Source organism: Amia ocellicauda, chromosome 8 (genome assembly GCF_036373705.1).
Source record: "Amia ocellicauda isolate fAmiCal2 chromosome 8, fAmiCal2.hap1, whole genome shotgun sequence".
Lineage (NCBI taxonomy): Eukaryota > Metazoa > Chordata > Actinopteri > Amiiformes > Amiidae > Amia > Amia ocellicauda.
This window is the reverse complement of record NC_089857.1, coordinates 12,557,633-12,576,109: the sequence shown is the minus strand read 5'-3', so window position 1 is coordinate 12,576,109 and position 18,477 is coordinate 12,557,633. Positions and strand designations below refer to the sequence as shown.

Here is an 18,477-nt window from a genome sequence, read left to right as displayed (position 1 = left end):
TGTCTTCAATTCAAGGCACTGCTACCCTGCCTGTTTCTTTGGTAAATCTCTACTTATGTGTTACTTTCCTTAGCTGTCCCGTGTCTTTTGATTGCATTTTCTCATTCTCGACATTCGGTAAAAAATATTTAGAACTATAAACATTAACATTAGGGTTTTGCGGTAGCCGTTCTTACTATACTTTGTGGGTAGTTGAAAGCAAGAGGCTGCAGTCTCACAGCACACACAAGGCATGCAGTAGGACTTGTTTTACCACACTGCTGTGGGTTATTTCCTACGTATTGGTTCACAGAGGCATCTTCTCATGGGTTTCTATATTATCAGTAATATAGGTCAGTAGTTAATGTGTCACTCAGTTAAGACAAACAATAGTATCCTCACAAAAAACAACATGAACTGTGACTCAACTTGAGAACGTAAGTACCAGGAGACGTTTAGAGGAGTGACTGTATTCAACAGAAGAATTAGGGGAAAACATTGTGATAAGAAGAAAAATCTATATTGTTTATTATGTTTATGCTTTTACCTCTTACCTGTGATTTTGTAGGGCCAACATCAATGCTCATCAGAAGTTTTACTAAGAAGTCAATGACACTGCTCCAAGGATAGATACTATTGGAGCCATCAAGAACAATTACAATATCAAGAGCTGTCTTGCATTCTGGAACAAATAAGATACTTTGTTAAAAGAAGTGATGTTTTAAAATGAAGTGTATATTATTATTAATAATAATTAGGACTACAACTACTACTACTACTACTACTACTACTACTACTACTAATAATAATAATAATAAATATATGGGTTATACATAAGAAAGCACTGCCTGGTAATAATATAAAAATAAATAAGATGGGGGAAAAATACTTTAGACTAAATAGGCTAAAAATAACTTAACCATAACTGTTTAAAATAGTGATCTAGTTAATTGAGCCTGTAGATGTGATGGCAGGTAAACAATGGAAGTTTATGATTTGCACCTTGTCTAGGGAAGGATAAATGGACTGGAGTGGAAAGAAAACTCTTTCCTAAATTGGCAATGTTGGTATCTCAGCAGAAGCGTTTACAATGTCTGGTATGCCGTTATGTACACGAGATCACTGCTCTGAGACCAGTGCTTGTCCAAAACATGCAGTGTGCTTCATGTGGGTTTACATACCTTGCACAGTTGGAGCGATGGAGTTAAGGACTTCGAAAGAAGAGCTGACATTGGAACATATACCGGTTGTGTAGTGTAGACTTCCACATCTATATGCATACAGCGGTCCACAGGCCTAGAGATGAACAGAAAAGCTGTGTTGTGTTCTTACAGATTGTATAAGATGAGCCTTCAGTAAAGATGAGAGGAACAGCTTGTCTTGGCAGTAGATCCTTACCATGACTGGGTTTAAATGTGGAATTATAAACCCCAAGTAATACTATAGACCTCAAATTGCTATGCAGTTATAACCACAGCACATCTCAAAGAGCTAGGAAACTCCAGCTTCATCAGGATGATCATGGAATAGCTTTAATTTAGTTTTCTTTCTTTAATTTATTTTATTTTTTCTATTTTTCTACAGAATATTAGTTTATTTTGATAATTATTGATAATTATTAGGATGATAAATATGCAAGAAGTTGGTTGAGGACTGATTTTAAGCCCATATTTGTCCAATCAAATCACTTAATTTATATTTTGGAAAATGAAGAAAATGCAATTTAAAAATATAGCCCCAAACATTTTAAAAGAACTGAATGTATGTACTTATTATGTATAAGACCTTGTCCTAGCCTAAACGTGATGAATTTAGAATTAACCAGCACTAGTAAGGCTTATGCCACACAAATGTTTTTCTTTTTTGCAATGTATTCTCTTACCAGAAATCCTCCATTTGGGTTAGTCACTAAAGTTGTTCCCATGGTCATATTTTCCTTGACTTCTGTAACATTAGGAATTGTTGTGAATTCTGAGGAGGGAAAACGTGAAATAATGTTACAGAGAAATGGACTGTGAACAGAAGAACAGCTGCACCAACTTTCCCACAATGCAATTCCTCAGCATGACTGTACATTGTATCAACAGGTCTGTACTCACTGTTATTTAACACAGTCTAGCGGTAGGACAAGGCCATGAGTAATTGCTATCTTTACTGGTTGTAAAGTAATTAAGTAAATATCCACACCCTTTAAACTTTACACAGCCCACACACCAAAAAAAAGAAAAACAAAAAAGAAATCAGTATCATTCCTGAAAACCGTCTTGCAGGGAGCATGCAGAACTCCCACAGGATTTATGGGCAGACAACATTCCTAATTAATTCTGTCCAGCTACACTTTCAGGAAGCCACTGAAAGGGGACCTGAGGATTGATAAAGATCTGACTGAGTGGCTTTGCTAGTAACTGTTTAATCATACATATTGTAACACTTCATGTACGGTATTGTACTACTGTTTTTAGCTTGTTCCATTACACAAGGGGCCGGATGAAATCAAAACTTTGACCAACCCGCTAATAGAAAACTACAAATCTGTCCATAGTAGCGGTTACATTTATGATTAGAAGAAAGTTGCATCTTACTAAAAATGAAGCTGCAACTGAGTACAGTTGTGTAGTTTTCTATTAGTGTGTGGGTCAAAGTTTTGATTTAATCTGGCCCAAGGTCTTCTACTGTTGTAAGAAAAGAAAAAATGTTCAAATTGTTTATACATAATATTTCCATCCAAGGTTTTAAATCACATGTTTCTTCTGTATTTGAAAAGTTTAATGGGCCCTGAATCCCAGAGTTACTACTAAAGCAGCACATTCCTACTTCAGCACTGGGTTACTGTACAATCTTAAAAAATACTCAGATTTTTGTAATCATGAATGCAGCCTTTTTAAATTTCGACCTCACATTATGCTGACATTGAGTTCAGTGTAATATTTATTTTAGACCAACCATCGCCTTAACCCTATTGCTTAATCCTTTTGGTACTTGAGTGGTTTATTTTGTACATTTCTAAAAACGAAACCTATTGCTATAAGCTTGGTGAAGCAACTTGGAGAAGGCAATCATGATAACAGCCCTTATGAAAAAAACAAGTTCATTCAGTTAAACTACAGCCATACTTTAGTATACATACATAGTGTACATACAGTACACTGAAGTACAATTAGGTCCATAAATATTTGGACAGTGACATAATGGTCATCATATTGGCTCTGTACGCCACCACAATGGATTTGAAAGGAAACAATCAAGATGTGCTTTAAGTGTAGACTTTCATCTTTTGAGGGTACATCCAAATTGGGTCAATGGTGTAAGAATTATACCCTTTTTTATATGTGGTCCCCTCAGTTTTAGGGGCTCAAAAGTATTTGGATTCCTTTCAAATCCATTGTGGTGGCATACAGAGCCAAAATGATGACAATTGTGTCACTTTCCAAATATTTATGGACCTATATATTTATTATGTTGTTATTATATGTTATATTGGGGGTTTTTCAAATAAATAAATAAATAAATGTAAACAATTACTAGAAGTAATTTATAACTAGATCTAAAAATATGGTTTATGTTCAGTCTCACGCTTTAGATTCTGTTGGATGTCCTGCATAATAAATCCATAATCCTCACACATTTCAGAGCACTGTTACTGGCCATATTTAGATTTTGCTATGCAGTAGTCATGCACATGCCCAGCAAATTTCTTAAATTACTTCAATGAACAAGTCTGAGTTTGTTTCTTACCAGGCAGTTGGAGTTTTATGCATGTTGAATTATTGCCTTTGCCCACAGGGCATTTGTAGACATCCCCAGTCCGTTTGGCTGGCTGTCCCACCAAAGGGGAACCTATCAGGACCCTGAAACAGCAAAACAGGCCATTATACTTTTTAAACAAAGGGACATTTATTTCTCACAGAAATTGCCCTAGATACAGAGATATAAATGTTTAAAAAGATACAAGAATGAAAGAACTTTTAAACCCATCCAACTTGTACATTTTTTGAATGTACAAGCTACACAAGTGAGTTTTAAACAAAGTTTCATTGGGTTTGAGAAAATAAAGTTATACAGTAATATATGTTTATCAGGCCTAGCAAGAGACTTTGAAAATATGGGAGAAAAATATTGAGAATTTTATTAGGTGTTTATTTGGAGATAAATTTGGTAATGCAAATGTTTTTATTGTAGCAAAGGTCTTTGACTGTCATCCTCGCTTTAAATAAAATCTAAATCTAAATCTAAATTTTAAGGAATGGAATTGCTGTTTCATGTTGACCTCCAAACTTCAAACCAATGCTATTATTATTTAAGCAAGAAACAAATGCATGTCTGACCAGCTGGAGTTTGAATCCTGCTCTATTTTAAGAAAATATTGTAAATCACGGTTTTGATGTGTAATCACATTGTACATTTCTATCAATGCAATACATTTTCTTTCCTGAAATGGTTTAGGTACAGAATTCTATAAAATAATGTATCCAATCCTGAAGCCAATTTTGGAATGCCTGAACTAGTTTCACTGCAATATTCTTACAGCATTACAGCATTAAAAGCAGTGGCATTCATCCATCGGCATGTAAACAGCGGCAGTAATTTACATTACTTTCTCTTAATGACCCTTGATGATTGTTATACATTGAAAACAAGAGGAAAAAATAAAATAATTTCTGAAAGCACATGGAAAGCACACTTGGAATTAACTGCGATTATGTTAACTGCTCTTGGGAAGTACGTCTGTACTACATTTTATAACAAAATGTACCCTGATACAAAAATGCTAAATTAAAATAACATGTCCCACATATGTCTCAATCATATCGTGACAGGTTACGACAGCACACTGGGAATGTATGCGCATGTGCAGAAAGATTTAAAGAATGCATTAGGTTTCAAAGGATTTGTGAATTGTACTTACAACAGAAAATAATATATACTTTGACCTGTATCAAGCCGGAAAGGGATCTCAGTTGTCTGCTTTTATAGCACGTTTATGTGAAGCTTCAAAATTTTAAGGCTGTTTCCAATCAGAGACTCAAGGAGCACCTGGCAGATTTTACAGGTCCCCAGCTAGTCCTGATGTTGAGATAGGATGTGTTCTTAATTTGTCTAGGAATCTGTTGAAATGGCTTGACATTTCTCCACACTTCCTAGGACATGAACTGGTAAAAAATAATCTAATCTACAAATAGTATACTGACAACCTAGGATGTCTGTATCTCTGTACTACATTGAATGTACAGCCAGCCATACGGGTGGGTGTGTCATGTGTGACTGCCCAGGGCACCTTGGGCATGGGGACGCCCTGGTCAAAAGGGGATTCAATTAAAAAAAACTTAGATACTTCGATGATAAGAGTGTAATTACGACATGCTCCGGTAGTTCAAAAGGGGTGTGTTCACCCAAAATATTAACTTATATTATTATTAAAGACATTAAATGTAATTACATTTTGTGTAATTTCCCCTTTTAAATCTGTCTGAGATTTGTTTCTGAACAGATTTTAATCAAGTAAACTTTGCAATGAATATTGCACTAAATAGCCTATACTGTATAACTTCTTATGGGATTTCATAAGGACTGCATATAACAACATGCAACAGCATTCATACTCGATCATGACTTATTTTCAGTACTTACCACTTCCCTTCACTGTTTTCAAACTGTTGAACACTATACCCAAACATGTCTTCCACTGAACCACTGAAGGTCATGCCATTTTTCTCATCTACATTGAATGATGTTGCATACTGGAACAAAACTGGAAAAAGCAGAATGCACAGAATAAGACTCAATTTATCCTAATTAATATCATTAAAAATATTGTACTTTCGCTCTTAAAAAGTTTATGATCAAGGCCTAAAACAAATTAAAACTTTGACTGGACCATGGATTGCAAATTGCAATCTCATTCACAATCATGGATTATGTTGTTGTCAGATGTCTTTCTACTCTTTATGAAAAAAACAGTGACACTTGTAATTTGAGATTCACAGGTTAGAAACCCATGTCTCGAGGATCAATAAAACTATTACTTGAGCAGAGACTCCAGAAAAACTCAATTCTGTTTTTGTAATTTTATGTCCTAGTTTTCCTTTGAGCTGGTTTGAACATGACACTTCTTTTTTTTAAACAATCTCAATGAAATATGCAGCCAGGGTATACTGAGCCTCTCATTTAAAATAAACCATTGTATCTATCAGGATAAAAAATATATGTTTATACTCCCTCCCCCCAGTCAACAAGAGTATGCACACTGATTCCAGTGTCTAAACAGCTGTTTTGAGAAACAGTAGCAAAGTACTCAAAATGTAGAGAGAAGGGCAACTTGGTGTACAAGGCATGCATTATTATTATCATGCATGTTGAACACTATTTCCTAAAGCTTGTCATTAACTACATATAGTAAATCTCACAATTCTGGAGTTTAACAATGAGGTATTCATAATGCCATTCATTTTATACTGAGGTGCAGAAAGTATTAAGTGCACTGACTAAAAGACAAACATTGTGAGTGAATAATATTTTATTCATAGAGGGAAATCGTTAAAACATGCAGAGGCCTACTACAACAGTAAATTGTTTTGGGGATTTTTTTTATTTTTGCCACGGCTAACCCTTTAACCTCTCTCACAAAAGTATTTTCAGAAAACATTCTGCTTACCATTGAAACTGCTGATTTCTGAGGCTGTAAAACAGGGAACTGATATATATATATATATATATATATATATATATATAGTGCTCATGGTCCCATTGTTCTCCACACAGCCAGGCTTTTCATTTTAAATAGCATGCCAGTGAAATCTTTCAAAACATTCTCAAATACATGGCCTTCAAGAAGTGTGGTGCTTAATACACAATTCAGCTTTTGAAAATATTAGACATTTCCATTTATTTTCCATTATGTTTTTTTTTTTTTTTTGTAAAATTCCCAGAATATGTTAATAAACACATTTCTCCTTGAATGGAACATTATAAATGACATGATCTAATATTATACTTAAACATTATTATTCACATCTCCTAGACTCAAACAGAAATAGAGCCCTCTGGCACAAGTCAATGGGAAGTGGTTACTGCTTGTTAAAATCTAAATAAAGATGTGTAATTTATCTCCAAATAGCCACTGCATTCACCTAGGTGATATGCTGCTGCATATACGACAACTTAAAACAAATTCATTAAAACAACAATTGCCAAATATTACAAATAAACATGTATTTTGAATGGGATTCAGTATTTCATTGAGAAGTACTGTACTATTTGTACTTGACTGCAGCTTGTTTGGCAGCAGTGTCCTTTACTCTTGCCTTTTTGATTTCAAAATGACTAAACATGATTTTGCACTTTAATTTTGACACAGAACCCCTAATTTTCCATGTCTTTAATGCAAACAGGTTTCAGACATTCCTTTTTGGTTGATTAACATTGCTCAGTTGGAGAGCTGTTCTATGGATCACCACTTAAAGAGCAGATGCTGGGATAGTGTAATAACGATTACATAACAATTTCATAACAATTTAATAAAAGTTTAACAGATTCTGAAAACCCACTTCTTCTCCTCTGTGTCTCTGCCCACTCATTATGAATAACATTCACAACTACAATCTGTCTGCACCTTACACAGTAGCCCCAGTGTCACTTCCCACCACTTTCTCTATGCATTAAAGCAAACAGCTAATAAGGAATACAGCATCATAAAACTACAGGAGCAAACACCTGCAATTTATTGGTGAGCTGCGTAACTCCCTTTTTCTACCTTTCTAATATTCTTGCCATTTAGAACAAGGCCTACATACCTTGTATCCTCACCATTTAACCCAAAGAAAACAGAGGAAATGAGTGATCACAGACTTTTATCTGACATATGTAACCACATGGGAGCAATACTGCCTTAGACTGGATTTCAGCCATTGCACGGAAGTTTTGTTTAGACAGAAAAACATCCTGCAGGTATCTCCAAATACTGTGCTACTGGACTGTGTGCTACTTTTCTTTTTTCTAATAAAACAGCCCACATTCTTCCTCAATGACTGTCCGTTCATGGTATGTATAAGTCATATCTCATCTTCATCATAAGAGTCAATTCTAAACTTTTGAGCTGTTTCAAACGTTCCATAGAGAGGATTTAGGAGAAATATTGGTGTATTTTCTTATCAATTTTCATTAGAGAGAAGGTACAAAAGGAATACAAACAAATGGAGGGAACTGGTCAATTAGATTTATATTTTAAAAATGTGCCTTTTAAAAAATGTTTTACTGGACCACCCAGTAGAGTTTTCTTCCAATTAATTTGTAGTTTTTGTGCCGTTAAATTCCATCCTGATAATAAGCCTGTATCTTCCATGCTTCAAAACAAGATGAAAGTGTCAAAACCTTGACTTAACATATTTCATTCATCAGCTAAAACAACACAGTTAATGTGACATGCATCTTTACTTGCCAAGAATAGTCTTTGATTATAGTTCATAGAGATTCAAGTAATATTATCCAGCTATACAAAAACAATATGGCCAATATGATTTGCCACTTATCACTTGGCAGAAATTAGGAAAAAGGTAGAAATGGTATTGACAATGCAACTGCACAATCAATGTATTTTTACTCCCTTAGAAAACATAACTAACAAATTAATTCCACAGGGGTACTTGAGTTACTTCAGCAGAGATCAGTCCAGTGCAAGCTGGGAGCATACCCAAGGAAATGTCATGAGATACAGTTCACACAGAACAGTAAGCATAGTTACAGCAAACTGCATTCCTCTGTGTTTCTCTTTGTAACCAACAATAACATTCACTGCTCTTGTAGCTTAGGCCCATTTCATTTATTTGCCCTTGGTTTATCTAACAGATTAAATATTGTCAATAAACAAATGTAAAGTACAAAACATAGAGGAATACAGCTCTGTATAGTCTCAGAACAGGCTACCACCCATGGAATGACATCATTTATTTTGTAGGTTATGAAGGCCTGTACCCAAAGTGTACACACCCATCATGGAAAGATTTTTTCACCCCTCAATTTTATAGTTGTGTTTCCAGTTATTTTAAGAAAGTCAATCTTTTATTAAGGGATTCACTGAGTATTTTCAAAACAGACATGCAATATTTAAAAATGAACTGAACAGTAATTACAGGTTACGTTACTGTGTCATAGTACTAAGTTAAATCCAAATTTGGTATTGCATTTAGTTCTGGTACTGTGTGTTTGTGCTTATCTTAGTTTTTTTTTTGTATTATGAAATCCCACTATCCCTAATGGACTTAAAAAACTTCAAAGCCTTGTGTATTTTATTTTGTACTTGTTACTTATTTTCTCTTGGGCCTACATTCTATGCATGATAAACACTTACTCGAATTTAGTTTCTCTGGCAACGTCCAACTGATACTTCAATACCAGACTGATGGCTAGCACTCTCATTCACAAATGCCTAGCTAATTCAACTGTCTATTAGAATGTATTTGGCCTCCTGGTTGCATAAACCTTCTTAAATTGATTGAAGTCTGCTTTTTAAATGGCACTGTCAGCGTGATAACTCAGATACCCTATACACGTATAGACTGAACATGTTTTCATACATATAAAAATATAAACCTTGCTGTTTTAGGAGATTCAGTTAGATCAGATGTGGCAAACTGGATTTGAATTGCTCCTGGTGGGATGCCTCACATTCTGGGCACATAGGATTGGATGTCTGCCGTTTCTGGTTAGGATCACTGACAAAGGAAATCATGAGGTAGCTTGCTGGTGCTGTGGTTGACTGTAGTCAGGTCTACACCTACCGCAGAAGCTTTGAAATGTGTAGGAAAATAAGTGTTAATAGTTTGCAAATGCTAGCTTACATATTCAAACTGCACATCTTGATTCCTGAGGGAAGCACTTTTTTGAACTTGAAAGCAGCTGCAGTTTGGGAAATCATCTTGTCTGCTCAGTATAGATAAGAGAGCAAAGGCCAGGTCAGCAGCCAAGGCTTTTTTAGAGCCTCTTCCTTAGTTTTAATGTAAATGTTTAGACACACATTTCCAGTGGCCAAAACATTATATGCCCTTTGCATTTTGTGTTCCCTGGAAATCTGCTTTGCTTTGGCGAGAGCACAAAACATTTGAGCGAGTACATTTCCAGCACATTAATTCTTATAATGCAGCCTTTTGACTGTCGTGGAAAAATGTCACACATGTCATTCATCTGCAACTGACAGGATGTATGAGTTTCTACAGATTCAGTTGCTGTTAAAAGTCATGTGAATGAACAAACCACATCACATAAATAAACAATAAAACTGTTCCTGAAGATTTGATCCATGCTTATAAGCTCAACAGCTTGTTGGTTGAGTCTATGTGGTCTCTAAACAATACTATGGTATTTTGTGTTTGTTTGTTTTGTGGAATGTAATAATTAGTACACTGTGATTCTGAAACTGTGACATTTGTGGATATTATTACCATCTTTTTAAAACATAGCTTGTGCCAGTTTTATTCTCAGAGCATTTGTCATCCAAATTTATGTGCATTTTGCTCCAGTTCTTCTGGCTATTAAAATAAGTTCCCATTAGAAAGTCTCTAATGTAAGAGTATTTCACCAATCCTATTTTTAGCATTGGCAATGAAAAGCAGGAAAAAGCACAATTCAATTATCTGGGAGAGCTCACACTAGCTATCATCTCCAGATGCATCCATCAGGGACAGGAGTAGTTTTGTTAACCTTAATCATGTAAGAAATATATTAGAGGTTGGTCTGGTTGTAGAATTTAGCAGACAGATATATTTCTTTCTCATGTTTGAAGCATACGTAAGGCTTCAAGCTGATATTAAGGGTACAGTAAGAACTGCAAACATCCTGTTAAGACTTTTCTTTTTCGGTTTCTTAAAGATGATCTAAGGGGTTTATATTCATATGTATGTGACACTTTCTTCCTGTTGCTCTCTTCAGCAGGTGGCTTCATTTGTAGATATCTTTTTTGGGGTGCCCTGTATTTTGGCAAGTAAGTAAAGAAGATATTTATTATATATATGTTTAAATTATATCGGAGCTCTCATGTCCATACTTCATATAATCATTTCTATAATTCAATATTTTCCAAGTCTTTGCATGGAAGTGATCATTTTAAAATAGAAACATTATAAAACAGAGTGACCACTGGTGTAATGAATACAGTATACAGTACATGCTTGGCAGTACTTGATCTTTGCTGAAAAGGATCTGTTCTTCTGTTCTGCATTCCTTGTTTGAACATTGAGCAAGATGGCACTATGAATGTGCACAATTCTTATGTCTTTTTACACAGACAATTTGACAGATGAAAGGAAAGGAGATTAAAACATGCCACTATTGCAGACACATTTTATATCATGTGTAAAAGCAGAGTGTAAAGTTGTTTTCACACTACATTATCTAATATGTAACTGCATTGTACCAGGTTAAACACGTCAGCAACTCTTTTCCCGCTTGGCTTTTAGCATATTTACATGCAAAATTGATGGATAATAGATAATAGACTAATAGAAAAAATCATCTAATTTGACAATGAAAATAGCTGTGCAGACCATGCCACTTTAAAATCACTTTAAAATATAATAGGAATCACAAAAGCAAAATGTTTCTGGATTTGTATTAGCAATGGTAATACTGTTTTACATGTCAACCACATGTTCAGAAAAAGAGCTGTGTTTGTTTAAAAAAAGAAAAAAAGAAAAAGAAGCTGCCCAAAAAAGTAATTTGTTTTTATGGAAGATTAACTTAAGATATGTCTTACTTGCAGATGGACCCCAGGTGTTTTTCTTTTGCTTTTATGGACATAGTCCTAGTTTAATCATTTTTTAGTACCTACAGATTATGGGGGCATGCATTTGTTTATGTTGGTAGTCTGATCAAGCCTTCACAGCTTTTGTATTTAGAAAAATATATTTGTTCTGGAAAATAAACAAAATTGAGCACTTTAAACTTTTTTGATTGTTTTTGTAATATGTGTTCTGCTTACAATCAGCCTTGAACTGAGCACATATTAATTTGTATTGCTTTAAATGAAATTAACATGACAAAAATATCACAGCATTTCAGAAAATCAAATATTTTGGGCCACTGAAATCACAAAATAATATTGCAAAATCCTGGAGGGACTTATGTATAAATTAGATCAGTTCTTTGTACTGTATACAATTCTCAGGGAGGAAACTAGTAGGTTCACTTATCTCAGTGTCATCACATCTTTCTGAGAAGAAGCCTAATGAATTAAGTTATTAACAAGTTGCATATTTACAAGCACTATCAAGTTAAATAGATCTGCTATGATTAATATGTTTATTTTGAGGTAGGAAAAAAATATAGATTTTGTCAAAAGTCAAATAAATATTAGGATAGTGACATGGTTTACATTTTTTGTGTTAAAATGTAATCTTTTTTTAATCGGAATTCTCATGTGCCAGCTAGAGATCAAGTTTGAGAGTTATTTCCAGTGCCATTTTAGGGTTGGCATTAAAAAAAGAATACTCAGAGTTCAGTGGAGAGATGAGTAGTAAATTACTTAACTACACCCAGTTTTATGAATGAAAATAATTCTTAATCAGTTGTGATAGACAGGAGAAATCCCAGACTTGAATTTCATACCAGCAGGCTTAAGGAAGCAAAAAAGCTCAGCCTCAGCCAAGGGCACTCAAAACATTAAGGCCATTATGCTTATGCTGCAGCCCAGGAACTCACTCTAGCACTTTATTTAATGAGGGACATTACACTCAAAGATAGACATATTAAAATGCCACACTAATTAATTTCCTGAACATTCAATATACAAACAAAATCTGCAAATTCCTGGATACCCAACTGTCCAATTGTTCACCTTTGTGCTGAACAGCAGCTAGCTTTTAACGTCACCACTAGCTGATATTTTTTTAGTTCAGGTGCTGCTGCCACTGTCCCTGATAATGTCTGTGTACACTACTGCCTTGGGGTGTATGTTTTCCTGCAAAACAGAGCCCCCCCATCCACCTTGGAGACCACCCTCCAAGACCTGATACCCCAAAACAAAACCATCAATGTTTAGAAAGGTATACAATCAACATTTTGTTTGCCAAATGTTTTTTCTTTCTTTTCTATTTCTGTTTGTGTTTATATCAGGTGACTGGCTCTTCAGAAGGAGATTCATCAACCCCTTTGTTAAGTAAATCTTTAAGGAATGTCTTCCTTCCGGTAATTCTGTTGTTGATTGTTTCAATGTAACTTTACAGATATCAAAAAGATATAACATGAAAAAGATTAGATTTAACATACCACCAACTCTCAAATACAGGTATATGATTCAGTGTGTCAGACAACATAACATCTTATACTACTGTGGTTATGTGCTGTACTACCACAACAGTGGAATGCAGAGCAGGTAGGCCAAAAATTATGACAAACCCAGACAATGGGAACAATGATAAGCCTGATGTGCGGCCTGAAGGCAATTAAGCAGAACATCACAGACCACATTAATTGCTGTGGAACAGTGAGAACAAATTCAGTGTAGTAATCAACTCAATTCCAGTCTGAGGTTCTGGGTGTGGCTTTGACTCAGCTGTTCCATCAGGAGGCAGCAGTGTGATGGCTTGGTGCGTTTCAGTTGGTCTAGACCAGTGTCTCCCAACTTTTCAATACGAAGGCAAGCCTATTTAAAGTAAAATATTGTTTGGCACATCAGTTCCTTCTGGCTGCACATGGCATTATACATTTTAAAAGAACAACTTTGAATTAAAAACTGTAGCCTGTCCGGGTTCGGGCACACCTGATATTATAACATTTGACATGGGTCAGTTTAAATCAGAGGTAGGAAGCTGATGTTATACAAAGTGTAAGCTCTTTCCTGTCAAGATTGGAATGCAGCATCATGGTTAAAAATAAGGATTCTGACTATTATTTAAGTCTTTGACTTTAATTGCTTTATTTGTGTTTAGTGACGATTTTGATTTTTTAGAAAACATTCATGATTAAAAAAAAATGGAAATCCAAAATTTGACCAAGCTGAAGATGAAGTTAGTAATAGTGTTACTGTAACTTTTAAGTTGCTAAGAGAGTAATTTAGCTAACAATTGCAATGAAATTAAATGAAATTATCACATTACAGTTTTATTAAATTAGAGGTTTAGATTGTTGAGAACATTATTTTGAGTAATGTAGTTAAAATATGCATTACAATTAAAATAATTATCAAATTAGGGTTATATTTTGGTTAGAATCCCCATTAAATTTAGGCTTTAGTTAAGATTGGGGTTGCTTTTCTGCTGAGCTAACTGAATCATGTGTATATTTTCACAAGCCTAGCTTGAATTCGTGATTAGGGTTGTGGGTTAGGGTTGAGGTTCAGGCTGTTGGTAGAGTCAAAAATTGTGCATTGATGTAAACAATGAGTTGTGGTGAAAAGGATTTCCTTTCTACACTGCAGTGCCACATCCCAGTTTAGAATATAGATTGTGAGTATTATTTTGGTGTCAGGCTATCTAATGGGCATATCTATATTAACTGAAATTGTGGATGTTTAAGAAAAAAATCTGTATTAAAAATGTCACCAAACAAAGATTAAATTAGAGGTACAGATGAAGGTATGAATGTTCTTAGGTTAGATTAAGGTTGTTTGGAGAACATTATTTCACGAAATGTAGCTAAATTGTGTATTACAATGAAGTAAAGTGAAGTTTTTAATTGTTTTGTCAAACTTGCTGGAAAATGAAAAATTAAATAAATGAATGAAAATGTATTTCGATAGCTGGCCTGATAATGTTGGTAATATAGTGATTGTATATGTGGAGTTTTACATTTGTCTTCTACTGTCCCAAAATTATTATTATTATTATTATTATTATTATTATTATTATTATTATTATTATTATTATTATTACCTGAATTCTTAGCAGACACCCTTATCCAGGGTGACTTACAATTGTCACAGGATATCACATTATTTTTTACATTTACCCATTTATACAGCTGGGTATTTACTGGAGCAATCCAGGTAAAGTGCCTTGCTCAAGGGTACAACAGCAGTGCCCCCACTGGAAATCAAACCCACGCCCCTCTGCTCCAGAGTCCAGAGCCCTCACCACTACCCCAAAATGACTGAAATAATCAAATATTCACTTTTATTTTTAATGCTGGATACAATTATTTAAATAAATGCTGTGAAAAACTGTTGTAGTTCATTTACCATTTTCAAATTAGTGGAGATTCTTGATTAAAACTTCTCAAGCCCCACTAAAGCAAAAAAAGTCACATTCACTTTCCCATGAGACTAAAATTGTATTTGTAACACCTGTCATTATATCTCGAGGGAAAATAAGTTATTTGTTTTGTACAAACACACTACTAATGTAAAAACAACTGAAAACAGCACAAATATTTGTACTGGTAATTAACCTTGACATTTCACACTGCCAAATTATTCAAACTGCAATAGAAGGGAGCAATAATCAAAATCAAACCAACTAACAAACAAACAACCCATAAGTAAATTCATCAGAGCAATTACATTCATGGAAAGCATTTTGTATGAAATAAATACCATGGTCATATAATTAAAAAAATGTAGGTCAGATTTACAATAATTTAATAAATAATGACCTGGGAGGATATATTTCTTAACTGTAGCACTGCGCTATTTTAAAAGGATCAGTAACCAGCACTTTTCCAGACATCGTGAATTCTTTTTGTGCGTCATGCACTGTAGCAAAGGGTGAAAGGTCTATTGGGTCAGATCAACAGAAGAATACCAGAGCAGAGAGAGAAGAGAGGAAATCCATACTGTGTCACTAATTTGTTTGATGAAATGTGTTTGCAGTTAATGTGCTTCTTTGCACTTGCATGAAATTAACATGAGAAAGTCCCACAGAAAAAGCTACTGTAGGAAGGTACGCTTTATACAAATGTGGTGCTGTACAATTGCCTTAATTTTTTTTAATTTATAATCGCTTTAAACAATCAAATTCAGCTTATTTGCCTGGCACACAATGATTGGAGCCATAAGAATACTTTGTGAGTCTAAAACTGAAAACACCTGTCTGGACTCATCTTAGCTAGGAATTTTCAGGACTTAATCAAATCCACTACAATAAGCACATGTGCACTGCAGGATGTGGAATAGTGTATTCTTGTGCTCCACATCTCAGCATCATCCAAACTTGCAGATATAAACTAACGTAACCGTCTGATCTATTAGTAAAGTAAACAGTTAACATGTCTGGGAAAACATTTCCATATATGGCATGGAGCCTTACAGTAAGATGAAATGTGAGAATAAAGACAAGACAAACATCTCACATTTGTCCCAAAACACCTAGCTAGATATTCATGACATTCGATGTTTTGTCTTGAAAACTGTTTATTAATTGTAAATGCATACTAACACTTAAGAAGAGTAGAACAAACCAAGAGCAAATGAGTTGTGAGGAAACCCTATTGTGAGGGCACCCTTTTATAAATCCACAGTTGTGTCTTTAACTCAATTGAGCAGTAATAAAGGTCACAAGCTTGTATCACATGTAAGGATGGAATCCAAAACAGCAGGATTCACAGATTGCATGTATTTGCTAGCTGTGCAACAGGATGAGATCTACTAACAATCCAGCAGATCACTAGGATTACTTTAATGAAGTACCAGTCCCTGAAAACACCCAAAAACTGCATAAGAATTAAAAAATGTATAATTGCTTATTGTCCATCTTAGGATATTGTATTTCCTCCAAAATGTATTAAGAAAATATGCCTTTGGCAGACTTTAGTTTACTATGCAGTATATTTACAGTATACAAGGAATTTCTTTTTCTGTAAGATACTGAAAAAGTGTAGCTACTGCAGCATTCACAGTAAAATCGCCAGTGTTGATCAATCACTGACAGTGCTAAAATCAACCAAAAAGTTTTCAATTGAACACTGTTGGAGTTCATGAAACACTGGAGATTTTGCTGTCTATAGTGTTGGGTGGAGAAAGTCTACACAACTGCTTTAATGTAAAACTTCCTAAAATGTAAGTCTCCTCATACACTGACCATAAAGGAAAATAGCTGCATCATAATTACAGATGAGAAGTCAATTATCTTCTGTTCCACTAGAAATAGCTTCAGGAAATATGATCACATAAGGATTAATAATACGGGCTTCGCTTATCTGCAGTAACTCATAGGAATTTTCAACAAATTATTACAAAAGTCTTTAGGGTGTGTGTGCTCCTGCCCATCAGCACACATACAACAATAATTCATAAATAAGAATAAAACCAATACAATTTTAACACAATTGACACCAATTTAGGTTTTCCATTTAAACCATAGAGATGTTAGATGATATTTATTTCATGACTTATTTTCTTTCTGACATATAATCCAAAGAGTACACCTAAATGCATATATAATTCACCTATATTCCTTATGACATTCAAGCTTTAAAATGTCTCAATTACTTAAATAAAACTAGTCCAGTGTCTTTTATTAAATCTCCCTTAACTGCAATTATACCATTGTCCATATTTGACTTTTAAGAGGAAAATCCCCAGTGAGGGTTTAAGCTTGAAACCTGTGAATTAATCACTTTACTGTGTAATACTGAGCCTTTAGATCCAAGTTCATCTTTTGCCAACTAACCAAAAAATGTAAGAAACAACAGAGTAGAGATGAGAAAGAGTTTCCCATGAGACTCCTTATGCCATTTATAATGTTTCACATGTAGTTCACAAATGAAACACAAGAAACACATAACATGTAATGATCTATAAGTGGATGTAAATGTAATGTACTTACACTGTAGCAGAAAAAAGCTGACATACTCCAATCTGACCAACATGTTTGATTCTCCACGGCAGTAGCTAAAGGTCCTGTGCTCACAGTCTGAGGCACAACGAGCAACTAAACAGCAGCATATAAATCCTCCAGAGGCAAGGGGGTGACTGAACTAAGATAGTTCAAGAGGCATTTCCTGTTTTACTAGTCTCAAACCCATCTGCATCTTAAAGCATTTTAATGATCACAAATTATAACTAGTTTAAAATCTCTCTGTTGTGTCTTGTTAATTGCAAGTTGTTAAAGTTGATGCATGAATGCAGGAGAAAGAAGCATCCCTTCTTGTGTAGCAAGCTGAGCAGACAGAGCCCTGTAAGGGACCAAGTGAGTTTTGCCTCTCTCAAAGACTTAGGGAGTTAAATAATCCATGGGAACATAGTGCCAAGAGAAAACAACGTGACGAAAGTGGTAGAAACTCACAATTCACCATTTCCTGCTCTGTTTTAGAAGTTTGGGAATTTACAATTAAGTAAATGTATCTGAACAAGTATCAAAACAAAAACGCAGACAAACCATCTTCAACATACGCATTTAAGCAGTTTCACATGAAAAGCAAGAGACTTCAAAAACTCCCAAATTAAGTTACATACCAAAACATAAGCAGATGGCCGTAATGATAATTACAATAAAATAATATTAATTTTGTTTGAAATCCCACTAGTTAATTTTCATTTTGCACTTCCTATGTTGCCTCTTGAACATAAACATTTTC

General features: G+C 34.7%; 1 protein-coding gene across 1 annotated transcript in view; it reads right to left on the bottom strand.

The window, feature by feature from the left end:
• The window catches only part of itga1 (integrin, alpha 1), a 45,622-nt gene extending 27,538 nt beyond the window's left edge, over positions 1–18,084 (bottom strand). Inside the window, exons 1-6 of the mRNA XM_066712056.1 lie at positions 17,727–18,084; positions 5,608–5,728; positions 3,715–3,827; positions 1,862–1,950; positions 1,161–1,275; positions 534–661 (exon numbers count right to left, since the gene is read on the bottom strand). Coding sequence (XP_066568153.1) covers positions 534–661; positions 1,161–1,275; positions 1,862–1,950; positions 3,715–3,827; positions 5,608–5,728; positions 17,727–17,769 — 609 coding nt within the window. The 5' untranslated portion in view covers positions 17,770–18,084. The remainder of the gene's footprint in view (positions 1–533; positions 662–1,160; positions 1,276–1,861; positions 1,951–3,714; positions 3,828–5,607; positions 5,729–17,726) is intronic.
• Between the last annotated feature and the right edge of the window lie 393 nt (positions 18,085–18,477).